Source organism: Prunus persica, chromosome G7 (assembly GCF_000346465.2).
Source record: "Prunus persica cultivar Lovell chromosome G7, Prunus_persica_NCBIv2, whole genome shotgun sequence".
Classification (NCBI taxonomy): domain Eukaryota; kingdom Viridiplantae; phylum Streptophyta; class Magnoliopsida; order Rosales; family Rosaceae; genus Prunus; species Prunus persica.
Genome location: NC_034015.1, coordinates 21931176 through 21948392, shown reverse-complemented (window position 1 = coordinate 21948392; position 17217 = coordinate 21931176). Strand labels below are relative to the sequence as shown.

General features: G+C 39.3%; 2 protein-coding genes across 5 annotated transcripts; one reads left to right on the top strand and one right to left on the bottom strand.

The window, feature by feature from the left end:
* LOC18769994 (putative leucine-rich repeat receptor-like serine/threonine-protein kinase At2g24130) lies at positions 848-4099 on the top strand. The gene is made up of 2 exons (XM_007204724.2): positions 848-3401; positions 3506-4099. Exons 1-2 carry the CDS (start codon positions 848-850, stop codon positions 3907-3909), a joined length of 2958 nt encoding a protein of 985 aa, XP_007204786.1. The 3' UTR covers positions 3910-4099.
* LOC18769702 (coiled-coil domain-containing protein 96) lies at positions 6975-10359 on the bottom strand. 4 transcript variants are annotated; one of them, XM_020568562.1, is made up of 5 exons: positions 9929-10359; positions 9678-9762; positions 9255-9337; positions 7534-9053; positions 6975-7291 (listed from the first exon to the last, which is right to left on the bottom strand). In XM_020568562.1, exons 2-5 carry the CDS (start codon positions 9746-9748, stop codon positions 7268-7270), a joined length of 1698 nt encoding a protein of 565 aa, XP_020424151.1. In that variant the 5' UTR covers positions 9749-9762; positions 9929-10359; the 3' UTR covers positions 6975-7267. The 4 variants fall into 4 exon arrangements, with proteins under 4 accessions (XP_020424151.1, XP_020424153.1, XP_020424152.1 ...); XM_020568564.1 differs by having other exon boundaries at positions 9255-9319; XM_020568563.1 differs by lacking the exon at positions 9929-10359 and having other exon boundaries at positions 9678-9898.

The following is a 17217-nucleotide window of genomic DNA, read 5'->3' as shown; positions in this document are numbered from 1 at the left end:
AAGTTTTAACTTCAATCCAGTCCAATCTCGAGATACTTGAGTTTACAAGCTTGTCTAAAACTTCAGCTACAAATGCTTAAAAGAATGTACCTTAATTCTGGCCAACTAATAAGTAAACATTTCATTTATTTCTCATACAACACGTTAGAATTTATAATCAAAACTTTTTATTTGTTTATGTCGGTTGCATGTTATTGTGCTGCTGTACATTTCTTAATTACTCTTCTTAAATTAGTGCTACAATACCAATTGATGAACAGCGTGTGTATGCATGAGCTGAGGCGCTGGGCCGACAAATATACCGAAACCCAAACACCCACTTACCACATCAGCTTCCTCAAGCGTGCTTATTAACCAATATTATATCTTCCCCACAGCACACCATCCACTAATCTCTGCGCTCACATCTCTAAACCAACAACATAATACTAATATGATTAGATAAATTCATGAACAAAAAGCTGAGTATAAAATAAAATGGTTAGGCCTGCCGGTGCTGACATGTACTGCATTAACGTTGCTTACTTGGCATGTTACACGCACACAATTGTATGAACGCTATTGGTGGGATTTAAAGTCAAAGATCACAGGCGCCAAACGTACATCCACTCCATCAAACGGCAGTTAGGCACAAGATTTTCAAAATTTTCCAAGCATTGCTTTGCTTACTTATTGGCATTGGACATCTCCAAGCTTTCATTATCTTAATCTCAAGCTCATGCAGCTGGTGCATGCATTTCTCCTGTGCCATCCAGAACTACTCTTTTATATATATTTTTTCTTTTCTGATCACTTTGTTTTCATCAATTTCTTCAAAAAATTTAGCTCGGAGAAGATTGATATGATCATGATTGGTGTTCAAAGGGTTTCCTTGTTTAATTTGCTCTGTTTGATCATTTTCTCGGCTGTGGTTTTGGGCCAAGAAAATGCTCAAACAATGAGAGATAAGGCATCGTTGCTTTCTTTCAAGACAGCGATTGTTTCGGACCCCCAGCATGCTTTAGAGGACTGGAATTCTTTGGGTGTTCATGTTTGTAATTGGTCAGGCATCAGGTGCAACAAGGGTAGAGACCAAGTTGTAGAGCTTGATCTTAGTGGAAGGTCTCTCAGGGGCCCCATTTCTCCGGCTCTTGCTAATCTTTCTTCCTTGTCCATTCTTGACTTGTCAAGAAACTTTTTTGAAGGTCACATTCCAGGAGAATTAGGCTCTCTGTTTAACCTTAGACAGCTCAGCTTATCTTCCAATCTTCTAGAAGGAAACATTGCTGCTGAACTTGGTTTTCTTCACAAATTAGTATACATTGATTTGGGAAGCAACCGGCTCGAGGGTGAAATTCCAGTGACACTTTTCTGCAATCATTCTTCTTCTTCTTTGCAGTACATTGACCTCTCTAACAATTCTTTAAGCGGAAAAATCCCTTTAGCAGATGGCTGTAAGCTTAAACAGTTGAGGTTTCTTCTACTGTGGTCCAATCATCTTGTAGGTCAGGTTCCTGCAGCCCTTGCAAATTCCTCAAGACTGGAATGGCTTGATTTGGAGTCTAACATGCTAAGTGGGGAGTTGCCGTTGGAGATTATACAGAAAATGCCACAATTACAGTACCTCTACTTGTCCTACAATGGCTTTGTGAGCCATAATGGTAACACTAACCTTGAACCTTTTTTAACTTCTTTAGTTAATGCCTCTAACTTTCAAGAGCTTGAATTAGCTGGAAATAATCTTGGGGGAGAGATACCTCCTATTATTGGTAATCTTTCTACCAATCTTGTACAAATTCATTTAGATGCTAATCTTCTTTATGGTTCAATTCCTCCTCAAATTTCAAACCTTGTCAATCTCACCCTGCTAAACTTGTCTAGTAACCTTTTGAATGGAACCATCCCACCCAAACTGTGCCAAATGACAAAGCTAGAAAGGGTGTATTTGTCCAACAATTCAATCTCTGGTGAGATTCCACCCGCTCTTGGTGACATTCCCCATTTAGGCCTTCTAGATTTATCGAAAAACAAGCTTTCTGGTTCAATTCCAGATAGTTTCGCAAACCTTTCCCAGTTAAGAAGGCTCTTGCTCTATGAGAACCAACTCTCAGGAACCATACCACCAAGTCTGGGAAAGTGCATCAATTTAGAGATTCTAGACCTTTCTCACAATCAGATTTCAGGGGTAATTCCTAGTGAAGTTGCAGGACTGAGGAGCTTGAAACTATATTTGAACCTGTCTAGTAATCACTTACATGGACCATTACCAATGGAGTTGAGCAAAATGGACATGGTGCTAGCAGTTGACCTATCTTCCAATAATCTTTCTGGTACAATCCCATCACAACTTGGGAGCTGCATTGCCATTGAGTACCTCAACCTTTCGGTAAATTCCTTACAAGGACCTCTTCCGGTTTCAATAGGAAAGTTGCCTTATCTTCAAAAACTTGATGTATCTTCAAACCAATTGATTGGAGAAATACCAGAATCTCTGCAAGATTCTTTAACTCTGAAGAAAGTCAACTTCTCTTTCAACAACTTCTCTGGGAATGTGTCAAGCAAGGGGGCCTTTTCTTCACTCACCATAGATTCTTTCCTCGGAAATGTTGGTCTCTGTGGATCAATAAAAGGCCTGCCAAACTGCAGGAAAAAACATGCTCATCATTTGGCTATTCTGTCAATTCTCCTGTCATTACTTATCACTCCCATCTTTTGCATATTCGGGTACCCCCTCATGCACAGGTCAAATCTCCAAAGGCACTTGGAAATTTTCGACCATGGGGATTTGCGGGATGATGAAGAAGAAGAGAAGAAAGAACTCAAGTACCCAAGAATCTCATATGAGCAGCTCATTGAAGCCACTGGTGGTTTCAGTGCTTCAAGCTTGATTGGTGCAGGCCGGTTTGGGCATGTCTATAAGGGTGTCCTTCAAGATAACTCAGTAATTGCTGTGAAGGTATTGGATTTGAAGACAGATGGAGAGATTTTAGGAAGCTTTAAAAGGGAATGCCAAGTCCTGAAGAGGACTAGGCACAGAAATTTAATTAGAATCATCACAGCCTGCAGTAGGCCGGATTTTAAGGCTCTTGTTCTGCCGTTGATGTCAAACGGGAGCCTGGAGAGGCATCTTTACTCAAGCCATGGATTGAGCCATGGGTTGAACTTGATTCAGTTGGTGAGCATCTGCAATGATGTAGCTGAAGGAGTGGCCTATTTACACCATCATTCTCCTGTTAGAGTTGTACACTGTGATCTCAAACCAAGCAATATTCTACTAGATGATGACATGACGGCTTTGGTTACTGATTTTGGAATTGCAAGATTAGTGAAAGGTAGTGGTGAGAATATTCCAACGAATGACTCAACATCCTTCAGTTCAGCAGATGGCTTGTTATGCGGATCCATTGGCTATATTGCTCCTGGTATGTACTTTTTTTTTTCTGTCATATTTTAGTGTTACCGCTAAAATGGTGATTTACATTTCTAATATGTACCTATTTTCCTTCAATGACTTGACCAAATACAGAGTATGGGATGGGAAAATGCGCTTCTATTGAGGGAGACGTATTCAGTTTTGGGGTCCTTTTGTTAGAAATCGTTACAGGAAGGCGACCAACCGACGTCCTTCTTCATGAAGGTTCAAGCTTGCATGAATGGGTAAAAAGTCACTACCCCAGCAGGGTTGATTCTATAGTTCAACAAGCGATAGATAGGTGTGTCCCAGATTCAATGCCTAAGCAATATAACAAAATATGGTGGGATGTTGTTCTGGAGTTGATTGAGCTTGGCCTTATGTGCACACAGTACAATCCTTCAATGAGACCAAGTATGCAAGATGTAGCTCATGAAATGGGTCGGGTGAAGGAATATATCTCCAATCCTTCATCACTGTTGATTGAAGAAGTTGGCCTTAAAGTTGATGCACTCTGACTCTGGGATGGTGATGGAAGTGGTTTCATTGAATTTGAACTTTCATGTCTGATAATTGAATTCATTTGTTTGATTTTTATTTGTAATTTTTGGTTAAAGCAATTGGAAATTGTTTTCTTACTTGTTTTAACTTTTAACCATGTCTTGTACTTATTCGATCGTATCATTATGCAACTCAGACTACATTTCACTGCCTTCTCGTAACCTTTTGTCCAAGAGCTGACATGAAAATTCAGTAAAATGTTATACATAAGCTAACCATAAAGAAGAGTTTCTTTCACTAGTCAACAAACTAGTGCTTGCTTCATATCAGAACCATCCAAACACAGACTTTGTTGCTCATTATTTCAATAATAGAACTAATTCATGTAATAAGATTGATATCCACAGTCCAAAAAGGCATTTAGTTCTCTTTTTGGCCTACCCTACTACTAATGCTTTCATACTTTCTTTCATCTGTTCAAATATTTTATGTAAAAACTTTACTGAGTCTGATGATTCGATATCCACTACTTGCAGCCTCTTCAATTGGATCACGTACCTCTCCTCCTCCTTGGCATTTCTGCATCATATTCGTACATGTTAGAAATGCAGAACTTTTGTAGAACTGCAGGAACTCTTCACTTGATTGCAGATACTGTTGCAGAAAGTGAGAACTTCAGGCACTTTCGTTTAACTATGAATAAACGATGTGCTGGTCAGATAATAAAAGAAATGAAAAGAAGCTTTTGGGGTGGGTAGGTGCAAATGATGATAAAACACAGTGCTCGTTCCACTTGCAGTAAAGAATTACATGCCAAACTCTTCTTTGTGCATGAAAGGGGAAGGCCAATGTGACATGGTGCTCCAAGATGGTGACCTCCACAAGCAAATATTACTTCAAGCATCCATCTGTTTTTAGGTGATCTCCATAGAAAACTACCCCACTAATACTATGTGCAATGCAAGTGAAACTCCTGTCTCTTCATTATAAATTAACTCTTGAATCACTGCAAAATACTTATTTTATGCAATGCATAATCTAAACTTTTGGAACTCAGCAATCTTTCAGTGGAAGTTAATCAAATGATGTAATCCTCAAATGAAGAATCTTTATTTTACGTCTTGGATATGAAAGCGCTTGCGAAAAAAAGTTAGTTTTTTGGTAACAAGTTATTCAGTTCCATGCGAAGAATTCGAACAAGTTAAAGACTTACAAACCCGTTTGGGATTGTTTTTTTCCGCCAAAAACCTGCTTCACTTTAAAGTTAAGCAGTTTAAGGTGTTTGGTACAAATAAAATATCCCAATTATTTTAAAAGCAATGGCCTTTTGACATCAGATTTTAAAAGCAGACTCTAGGTTGCTTTTCAAAGCTGCTTTCAAAAGAAGTAAAGATGAACATTTAATGAATTTTTTTAATTCCCAAAATACTATCATTCATTTTTAAAAATGACACCACCTCCACTTCCACATCCAACTCTACCACTTGCACCACCACATTCACACCCTTCACAACCACCGCCTCCGCCGCCACCACCACCACCACCACCACCACCACATCCTTCTCCTCCTCATCCTCCCCCACCACCTCCCCCACCTCCACCACCACCATGCTGCCATACCACCACCTCCACAACCGCCATCCCCACCACCACCACTACCACAACAACCAACTCCACCTTCATCACCACCACCACCTCCACTCCATCACTACCACTACCACCATCACCATATGATTAGTACATAACACTTTTAACATCATGTCTATTTTAGTCATTATTCACAGTTACAACAATTTTATATTAAAATTTACCAAACGGTTTTGACACTGCTTTTTGTACTAACAGCACTTTAAAAATATTGTTTACCAAACATGGAGCTGCTTTACTTTACAGCTAATTATTTTCAAAGCACAACATAAGCAACTTTTTTAAAAAGTGACACCAATCCCAAACTGGGCCTTACAAATCCATAAATCCAATATGCAACCTTCACAACTTCAACTTCCCTTCATCAATGGTTGGAACGTTGTGAAGAAATCTGGAGTTTTAAAATGAAAGATCTATATATGACTACATGCCTAAGAAAGCATTGCAATAAAGGTCAACAATACTGAAAATAGAATTAGTCCTATCACTTATGTAATGTCCCGACACAAACTATTTTGGCAATATAAACACGGACCCTGTAAAGATAAGTCTCACTTTTTATTTTTTAACTTTTAAGTAATTGTTCTTTTCACCACGGTGAAATCCTTCTTATGATCAAACAAGGTGACAAGATGAAAACATGCAAAATAAATGATGTTCCTTGGAGCAGTTCTGCTTGTTCTATACTATCTTCCTCCAACATATCACCCACTTTCATTAGCCCATGTGAGCAAAGAGATGAATGTATGGGCATACCTGCAATTTAGATTGTCTCCCTTCTATACCTATCCTTGCTGTGCTAGGAATCCCAACGATCTTGAAGGCATAACTTCTAAGTTAGAACGTTCGTCGAGATACTTAATCATTTGGGAGGAAATGAGATAACAAATAGACTATGGAATAGCCTCCTTTTTCTGAGTTCTTCTTGATCCTCATAGGAAAGCACCTCTTGCATTAAATTTCTCCCAATATACTAAATTCCCACGCGTTTTGTTAATATCTTTCCACTATTAAAAGTTTATCACTCCAGTTTTCTGGAATTAAACATACATTAGATTTCCTGGGAAATACTCCAGGCCATGGCTTGCCTTGAAATCTGACATAGTGGTTATGCATGCTCAAAATGAGACACTGTCTTCTAAGACCTAATTGTGGTCACTATTACATTATTACTCTTTCATGGAAACACTCCCTATCGCAGAGTTGGTTTTAATCTCATGAAGATTGTATAGAAAACAAAAGGAGGTAGGGAGATTTCTGCCAGAAATTCTGATACACCAAGGGCACTCAACTGATTTCCGTTATGATCTAATGTTGAATGTATGCAGAAGCTTTCTTGCAGTTATGCTCAAAAGTTGAACGTGTCATGTAACTTTTTTTATATGGAGGGAAAATGTAAAACATGGTATCTATGTTGAGAAAGAACTCCTGATATCACTTAACAACCTGCATCTCAATTTCAAAATAATAAAATGTACATGGAAGCATTCCTTGTACAATCCTAATTCGAAAGAAAGATTTGTTTGTACTGTAGTAAGACTCAATGTACAGATTGAAAATTTTACAATGTATTAGGAGCTATACAAATCAAATCAAAGAATCTAATTTATTAGTTCACACCACCCACTGGAGAAGAAAAGGTCAAAGATATTCTTACGGAATCCTTTCTGCATAGCACCTTTAAAACTGATGATGCATGAAGTTCATCAGCGACACCGAATTGCTGGGTCAAAGCCAAAAGTGTAGCATTGCCTGTTCCATAAAATTGAGATTTGGGAATAAGTCATCAAACTTTGCATTTAACTTTGCATTCAAGGTGAACCAACATTCCAGCTTATACTTAGCAAGCCATGCTCAAAGACCCTCACAACTAAAAGTGTATGTGCATGTGTATCACAGTCCACAGCAGAGAGAGAGAGAGAGAGAGAGAGAGAGAGAGAGTGAGAGTGAGAGAGTGAGTAAATACCCTAAGGAAAAAAGCAAGAAGGTCATACCTCCATAACAGAGTGCAAGGGCTCGTCATCCTGCGGAGGGGGTTTCTTAGGCTTCCAACTACGCATTTCAGACTGTATTAAATTAAGATGCTCATGTATCTCCTGAAACAGCTTCAACTCCTCCTCTCCTGCATGACTAATTTCTTGCCTTATACTATTTCTCTCTCCCTCAAGCTGCTCTATTCTCCTCCACAGCTGTTGAAATTTGGCTTGCTGAGATTCAGTAACCCCAGCCAATCTCTCCCTCAAATTAGAGTCAGTAGTACTTATTCCATCTCTTGGTTTAAATATTTTATTCTCTTGCTTCTTGCAATGCAAAATTTTCCTTACCCTGTCTGTCTCATCTTTAGCATATATTTCACTGGTCTCATCCAACACCAAATCTGGCTTTCCCAGCCTGTTCTCGACTTCCACAGTCAACTTACTAAGTTCTTTCTTCTCACCTTCACAAGCTCTAGCATTCTCATAACTTTGTGGGACTTCAAAAACATCATGGACGCTTGAGGAGCATGAAGGACTAACAATTGCCTCCCTTTCCTGTAGAATCTCACTTTGCTTAAGCTTATCCAAACTGGCAATAATTTCTTCGCTTGTTGGGTTACGTGATGTGTTTACGCTTACTTTTGGAACTGAGGGTAATGAACAAGTCCTGGACAGACCCTTCAAGAGTAAAGATTTCTCCCTACCAAAATCTTTACAATCTGATATCTCTTTCACTCGTGCATCTAACTTCTTAATCTGCTCCCAGATTGTATTCATGTTCCCACCTGCATAATTTATTGATTTCTTCTCTACATCTAAGCTCTGGAAATTGACTTCCTGGTCCACCTTTTTCTCTGCTTTTTTTTTAACACATTCTGGCTTAGGGATCATGGGTCTGTCTCTTTCTCTCTCTCTGTCTCTTTCTCTTTCTCTTTCTCTTTCTCTGTCTCTGTCTCTGTCTCTGTCTCTGTCTCTGTCTCTGTCTTTATCCGTAGTGCTTTTTTTGTTGAGGAATTCCTTGAGTTCAAGTGGAGGCAGAGAGTTGATTCTCCTTATAGTCCCACTAACACCTGTTTCCGCATTGCCAAGATCACTTCTTTGAAACAACAAATTCTCTGGATATACATTTTCACCGGCACCTAATTCAGTGCTGCAACCCATGCTTAAAAGTTTGTACCTATAAGCCTGAAGTTGGAACTCAAGAGAAGCAATTTCCATTTCTTTCTGATAAATGAGATCTTCAAATATTGCAAGAGCTTCCTCAGCATGACATATCTTTTCCTCTGCCAATCTCTTATATTGACTTGCTTCCATCTTCATGGCAGACTTTTCTCCTTGCAGGCGCAGTATCATGGATAGAGCTTCATCAGCTGCAGTTGATGATGCTTCTCTTTCCTGATCCAATTCAGAGTAAAGCTTTTGCAGTAGTTGTTGTTGAGCATAAAGCGCTTCGGTTAGGGCAGTTATATCAGTTTCAGGCATCCCAGGCATACTACCCTCGGCCATCTCAGTTAACAGAGGAGAAATCAGACTGGATTCTAGGAACAAAACAAGTGCAAATTTATCAGCTATTCAGAATTACCATTATCTTCTTCAAGATTCACATAGCAAATGGCAAAATTGAATCAATCATATGCCACAGGAACAATGAGATAGACACTAGTGCCTAGAATAAAGTGAATACAACTCCAGTTAATTTTCCAAATCCAAGAACCTGATTTCCACACAAAAAACATTACCTGATGGTTGTGCAGAAGAAGGCCTAAACTTGATCCTCAGAACAAAACCCAGTTGAGAAAAATCACTGCAGAAAGAATCAAACCTGTCAAGTTTTTATTTTTTCTGCTACAACAACAACAACAACAACAACAAGAAAACAAATTACATGAAACTTGTTTCTCCGGACCAATGAATTAAGAAGATAACAGAAATGGACAATTCTATGGTTTACAAAATGGAATGAAACCCATTCATGCTTTTCCCTTATGGAAGAGGCATAAAAACAAATCCAACTTTTTCTGATGTGCACTCAATGACAAAATGGGAAGCAGCACAGAAACATCGCGAGTGCTTATAGCTTCCCAGGTTTTAAATTCTTCATTCATTTTTAAATTTTTAAATTTTGTTTATGGAAAGTACAGAAAAGGCTAAGGTATACATACCAAAAATGAATGTTTGTGTTTGCCAGCAACAACTTGGCGCTTGGTTTGGCTTCCTTATAAAGCAGCAGCATTCATTTTGAAATATCTGAAACAGAAAGGCATTGAATTGAATGAATAGGTTAAGAAACAAAACTGCCCCTTGCCTCCTTGTAACCACGAAGGTGGTGGATGATTGATACATGACATTGCCAAAGACAATCTCTTTTCTACCAACCAAATACTAAGATCAATCGAAACGAGGTCGTTCTTACCTTTTTGTCCCTATAAAAACATATCCAGTCCGATTAGAGCTCCAATTTGTCCACCAATCAATCACTGTCTCCTTAATGGACTAAAATCCAATTGTATTAAGGGATTCTTTGTATTAATCATAGCAAGGTGGGCCCCCACTTCTTCCTTTTGTCCCGCAACCGCCATTAAAAGGGTCCTTTTGTTCCGCAACGGCTACAAATTAGAATACATGGGCCAGCAGGCGAGGCAGAAGGTCTTCTTCTTCTTCTTCTTCTTCTTCTTCTTCTGCCGACTACACACCGACCATCTCATATCTGTGTTATATATATATATATATATATATGTTATAAAAGTCTTGAAATGGAGCCCACACATACTGTTCATTACTGTTCATTACTGTTCATTTGGCGGCTTTGATAGAGTTTGTCTGTCACGGGTGAACAGTGATGAATAGTGATGAATAGTGATTATTTCAGCCTATAAATAAGAAGAGAAACGGAAAGAAGAAGGGAAAGAAAAAAAGGAGAAAGGAAGAGAAGGAAGAAAGAGGAAAGAGAGAGCAGAGAGAAATTCTCCTAGAGAGAAAATTCAGTGAGCCACATATATTGTAAACACTAAACTTGTAGCTCTATCCTTTTACATAGTGGAAAAGTTACTGCTGCTGCTCTCCGAGGACGTAGGCATAGCCGAACCTCGTTAAATGCTGTGTCTCATCTACTTTACTTGCAGCTCAGAATTATCGCACATATCCCAGGTTATTTTTATAACACGTTATCAGCACGATAGTCTCTCCTTTTATTTCTGAAATTTTTCAACTAACACTTTACTTTATGTAATTACTAACCATTAACAAAAATGGACCCTTGGTAATACTAAACATATTATCAGTGGGAGACCGTTACTAATGCTAACACTTTACTTTATGTAATTACTAACCATTAACAAAAATGGACCCTTGGTAATACTAAACATATTATCAGTGGGAGACCGTTACTAATGCTAACACTTTAATTTATGTAATTACTAACCATTAACAAAAATGGACCCTTGGTAATACTAAACATATTATCAGTGGGAGACCGTTACTAATACTAACACTTTACTTTATGAATTTATTTTACCGCACATTTACATTTATTTTAAAGGGTGGTGCGGGTTTATCGTCCACGCCTTTGCTTTTATTTAAATGTATGGAGCAGAATTAGTGCCCATACAAGCACACTTACTTTACCGCACATTTAAGGTATGGTGCGGAATTAACGTCCATACAGCAAGCAATTTAATTCATGATTTTATTTTTATCATCAATTAATATACCTGAATAATGAAATTCCTATTAATAAGTGGCTTAATATCTCAGATCTCGAACCTAAAATTTTGGACAGCAAATTCATGACACTTTATCATCAATTAATATACCTGAATAATGAAATTCCTATTAATAAGTGGCTTAATGTTCCAGATCTCGAGCCTAAAGTTTCAGATGGCAAATTTGGCAAAACTGGAGTTTGCTGCCTTGGACCTTTCCGGGGACAACTTTTTATCATGGGTCCTGGATGCCAAAATTCATCTACGAGCCAATGGCCTCGGACAAACAATTGTAGATGAGAATGATGCTTCGCCTGAAGAGAATGCGAAGGCCATGATCTTTCTTCGCCGCCACATCCATGAAGCGCTGAAAAGCGAATATGTGGTGGTTGATGAACCGTTGGTTCTGTGGAAAGCTCTAGGTGAAAGATACGATCACCAGAAGACGATGACTCTCCCAAGAGCTAGATACGAATGGACCCACTTGAGATTTCAAGATTACAAGTCAGTGTCCGAGTATAACTCTGCTATGCATAGAATTACCTCATTAATGAGGCTATGTGGGGAAAATATATCTGAGGAGGATATGCTCGAAAAAACTCTGAGCACTTTTCATGCTTCAAATGTCCTCCTTCAACAGCAATACAGACATAGCGGTTTCAAGAGATACTCGGAACTTGTATCTTGCCTCTTGTTAGCTGAGCAGAATAATGAGCTCTTATTAAAGAATCACCAATCTCGCCCAACGGGCTCAGCACCACTTCCTGAAATAAATGCTGCATCTCAGGAAGTGAATGCCACTTCATCTCGTGGTAATATCCATAAACGTGGGCGATGGGGCAAGCGTGGCCACTGGCAAGGAAGTAGAAAAAATCATGGTGCTCGTTTAGAGGGTTTAGGACCAAGGAGTGGTCCATCCACGAATGGCAAATATGCATCCCGTAATAAGGGAAAGGCACAGATGAGTCATGTGCCTAGAAATGTTGAAAGCCCTTGCCACAGATGTGGAGCAAAGGGACATTGGGTGCGCACTTGTCGTACGCCCAGGCATTTGGCGGATCTCTATCAAGCTTCACTTAAGAACAGGAAAGTGGAGATAAATTACATTGATCATGCTCCGCCAGCCACAGATGGCTCATCAGAAATATCACGTCAGCAAAACAAGACGCATCTAGATGTTTCTGATTTTGTTACTAAAAGAGGGAATGAAGGTTATGAGTCCGAATTAGATTAAATCCCTTAATGTACTATTTGTATTAGCTGTACTATTTGTATTAGCTGAAGTGTTGTTTAAATTTCAATCCAATAAAAGTTGTAATGTTGTCTTCTTTTTGATCCCAGCTTATTTTACTTATTTGGTGGCATGGATGTAAATTATGGATGCCCTCAAAACAAAGGCTATAGCAGAGATATTTGTCTCGCAGACAGCGCAACTACTCATACGATCCTTCAAGATCGGAAGTATTTCTCAAAATTAATGCTTACAAAAGCAAAGGTAACAACCATATCAGGTCCTGCAAATCTGATTGAAGGTTCAGGAAGAGCCCAAATTATGTTACCAAATGGAACAATACTGTCCATTCCAGATGCTTTGTATTCATCTAACTCCAGAAGGAATCTGTTGAGTTTCAAAGATATACGTTTGAATGGCTACCATGTTGAAACAAAGATAGAGGAAAACATGGAATATCTTTGTATTACCTCCAGTGATACCCAAAAGCGTATACTGGAGAAGCTTTGTGAGCTCTCATCAGGGTTGTATTACACAACCATACGGACAATTGAGGCACATAGTGTCATGGACCAAGAGTCCACTGGCTCAAATGCTTTTAAGCTTTGGCATGACAGGTTGGGTCATCCTGGATCCACCATGATGCGCAGGATCATCACCAACTCTAAAGGACATCCCTTATTAACTAAACACATTATGTTATCAAGTGACATCTTTTGCCAAGCTTGTTCACAAGGGAAGTTGGTGATCAGACCATCACAACCAAAGGTTGATGTTGAGTCTCCATCATTTTTGCAAAGAATTCAAGGGGACATTTGTGGACCTATTCACCCCCCATGTGGACCATTTCGGTACTTTATGGTCTTGGTGGACGCATCTACCCGATGGTCACATGTTTGTCTTTTATCTACTCGGAACATGGCATTTGCTAGGCTTTTGGCTCAGATAATTAAATTACGAGCTCAATTCCCAGATTATCCCATTAAGTCAATCAGACTCGATAATGCTGGTGAATTTACATCTCAGACTTTTGATGACTACTGCATGTCACTAGGCATAGATATTGAACATCCTGTTCCCCATGTGCATACTCAAAATGGCTTGGCAGAAGCTTTAATTAAACGCCTTCAATTGATAGCACGCACTTTGCTAATGAAAACAAAGTTGCCAGTTTCTGCTTGGGGATATGCCATTTTACATGCAGCATCACTTGTGCGATTAAGGCCCGTTGCCAACAATCAATGTTCTCCCATACAACTCGTATTAGGAAATCAACCAAACATTTCACATTTAAGAATTTTTGGGTGTACAGTATATGTGCCCATTGCACCACCACAACGTACTAAGATGGGCCCTCAACGCAGATTGGGAATTTATGTTGGTTTTGATTCACCATCTATCATCAAATACTTAGAACCCCTGACGGGTGATATTTTTACCGCACGATTTGCGGATTGTGATTTTGATGAGACAATCTTCCCACCATTAGGGGGAGAAAAATCTGTGTCTAAAGAACAAGGCAAACTCATTCCTGAAAAACGATGTGAATTATCATGGAATGTATCCACATTGTCTCATCTCGATCCTCATACTGCTCAATGCGAAAACGAAGTAAGAAGGATTGTTCACCTCCAAAGTATTGCAAATCAGATGCCAGATGCATTTAATGATGCAGCAAAGGTGACAAAATCTCATATCCCAGCTGCAAATGCACCCGCACGGATTGATGTCCATAATGGACAAAGCAATGTGCCAGCAAACGGTTCATCTGCTGCACGCCTAAAACGTGGCAGACCACTAGGCTCAAAGGATTCAGTTCCTCGAAAGAGGAAGTTGATGGACAAAATGAATCCAAATGAAATAAATAGAGAGCCCACAATTCATAATTCAAATGCCCCTAAAGAGGGACATGTACTTCTTGACAAGGAAAACGTCATTGGTGAGACAAGTGCCCCTAAAGTGGCAACCGTACCTGAAAGTCAAGAAATCTCCATAAATTATACGTCCACTGATGAATTGTGGAGTAGAAATGAGATGATCATCGATGATATATTTGCATTCTCAGTGGCTGCTGAAATAATAAAAGATGATGATATTGAACCACGCTCTATTAATGAATGTACACAGAGGCAAGATTGGCCCAAGTGGAAGGATGCAATCCAGGCAGAATTAAATTCTTTGGAAAAAAGGAGTGTTTTTGGACATATTAGTCCAACTCCACCCAATGTGAACCCTGTAGGTTACAAGTGGGTATTTACAAGAAAGCGCAATGAGAAAAATGAGATCTCAAGGTATAAAGCGCGACTCGTTGCGCAAGGTTTTTCACAAAGGCCTGGAATTGATTATGTGGAAACGTACTCTCCAGTAATGGACACAATTACATTCCGTTACCTAATAAGTTTGGCGGTTTCAGAAAAACTTGAAATGAGACTCATGGATGTTATTACCGCATATTTGTATGGAGAATTGGATACAGATATATACATGAAAGTTCCAGAAGGATTCAGGTTGCCTGAAGCAGCCAGAAACACACCACGGGGCATGTTCTCAGTTAAATTGAGAAGATCATTATATGGGCTAAAACAATCTGGACGAATGTGGTACAATCGTCTCAGTAAGTATTTACTGAAGGAAGGATACACAAATGATCCTGTTTGCCCATGTGTGTTTATTAAGAAATCAAAGTCTGGATTTGCGATAGTGGCAGTATATGTCGACGACATGAATCTAATTGGAACTTCTGCAGAGCTTCAAAAGACTGTTGATTATCTCAAACGTGAGTTTGAGATGAAGGATCTTGGAAAGACAAAATATTGTCTTGGCTTGCAGATTGAGCACAGTGCTAATGGAATTTTGGTGCATCAATCAACTTATACTGAGAAAGTATTGAAACGGTTTGGCATGGATAAAGCCCATCCACTTAGCACTCCAATGGTCGTTCGATCGCTTGACACTAAGAAAGACCCATATCGTCCAAAAGGGAATGATGAAATGGTCCTTGGTCCAGAAGTACCATATCTTAGTGCAATAGGTGCTTTATTGTACCTCGCACAATGTACCAGACCAGACATATCATTCTCAGTAAATCTGTTAGCAAGGTACAGTTCTGCTCCAACAAGGCGACACTGGACCGGCATCAAACATGTTCTACGATACCTTCGTGGGACAACAGACATGGGGTTATTCTATTCCAGTGAATCGACCAACGCCCAGAGTATTATTGGTTATGCTGATGCAGGATATCTCTCTGATCCACATCAAGGACGATCACAGACTGGGTATGTATTTACATGTGGAGGAACTGCGATCTCATGGCGTTCAACAAAACAAACATTAGTGGCCACATCTTCCAATCACTCGGAAATACTTGCCCTCCATGAAGCCAGTCGTGAATGCGTTTGGTTAAGATCGGTAATCCATCACATCCGAAGCACATGTGCCCTACCCTCAATAACAGACACTCCAACAATTCTGAATGAGGACAATGCCGCTTGTATTGCTCAGATTACAGGAGGATATATCAAGGGTGACAGGACCAAACACATATCACCAAAGTTTTTCTATACACATGAGCTCCAGAAGAGTCAAGAAATCAAAGTCAGACAAATCCGCTCAAGTGATAACCTGGCAGATCTCTTCACTAAATCATTGCCGAAATATACATTCCAAAAGTTAGTACATGGCATCGGATTACGACAACTCTGCAAGCAATCAAGTTGGAGCATGCAAAATCAGGGGGAGCATTCAAGAGTCCTCTAACATAGGACATATGCACGTTGTACTCTTTTTCCTTTGCTTAGATTTTCCCACTGGGTTTTTCCAAGCAAGGTTTTAATGAGGCAACCAATCTAGGGTCATGTGGTCTCCAAGGGGGAGTGTTATAAAAGTCTTGAAATGGAGCCCACACATACTGTTCATTACTGTTCATTACTGTTCATTTGGCGGCTTTGATAGAGTTTGTCTGTCACGGGTGAACAGTGATGAATAGTGATGAATAGTGATTATTTCAGCCTATAAATAAGAAGAGAAACGGAAAGAAGAAGGGAAAGAAAAAAAGGAGAAAGGAAGAGAAGGAAGAAAGAGGAAAGAGAGAGCAGAGAGAAATTCTCCTAGAGAGAAAATTCAGTGAGCCACATATATTGTAAACACTAAACTTGTAGCTCTATCCTTTTACATAGTGGAAAAGTTACTGCTGCTGCTCTCCGAGGACGTAGGCATAGCCGAACCTCGTTAAATGCTGTGTCTCATCTACTTTACTTGCAGCTCAGAATTATCGCACATATCCCAGGTTATTTTTATAACAATATATATATATATACAAAAAATAGATGACTCAAATAGGTTGGTCTACTCAGTTTTCTTTCTTATTTTTTCCCCTTTTGGGTAAATCCTTATCTCCTTTCCCATCTGGATGGAATCTCGTGGGGGGGTCAACTATGCTATTTTAACAATCATGATTTATCAGAATCCAATGGGCACGATGGTAATAGTAAACACACCCTGGATCTTCATTTCACATTGTATCGATTCTTTTATCGCCCTGGAATTTTAGTACATGTGATGCGACACCTAAAATTTTAAATCTCAAGTTTAGTCTTGAGTCCATACAGGGAAAATAAATGATAAAAATAGCTTCTTGTACGTGGTACGTACGTTTTTTTTTCTTTCTTCTTCTCCGTTTTATTGGTTATGCACATGATACCTGCCCCTGCATCATATTCTTATTATGTAGGACATGTTACATTAAGGATGGCTGGATGGGATTAAAAT

What these genes read in the sequence shown, in the direction of transcription:
- LOC18769994 (XM_007204724.2), top strand. Translation starts at nt 848, where the DNA reads ATGATTGGTGTTCAAAGGGTTTCCTTGTTTAATTTGCTCTGTTTGATC. An exon ending in CATTGGCTATATTGCTCCTG is followed by an intron (nt 3,402 to 3,505) that starts GTATGTACTTTT and finishes GACCAAATACAG; the next exon opens with AGTATGGGATGGGAAAATGC.
- LOC18769702 (XM_020568562.1), bottom strand. Translation starts at nt 9,748, where the DNA reads ATGCTGCTGCTTTATAAGGAAGCCAAACCAAGCGCCAAGTTGTTGCTG. An exon ending in TTCTTCTGCACAACCATCAG is followed by an intron (nt 9,054 to 9,254) that starts GTAATGTTTTTT and finishes TTTTGTTCCTAG; the next exon opens with AATCCAGTCTGATTTCTCCT. An exon ending in CCTTGCACTCTGTTATGGAG is followed by an intron (nt 7,292 to 7,533) that starts GTATGACCTTCT and finishes TTTATGGAACAG; the next exon opens with GCAATGCTACACTTTTGGCT.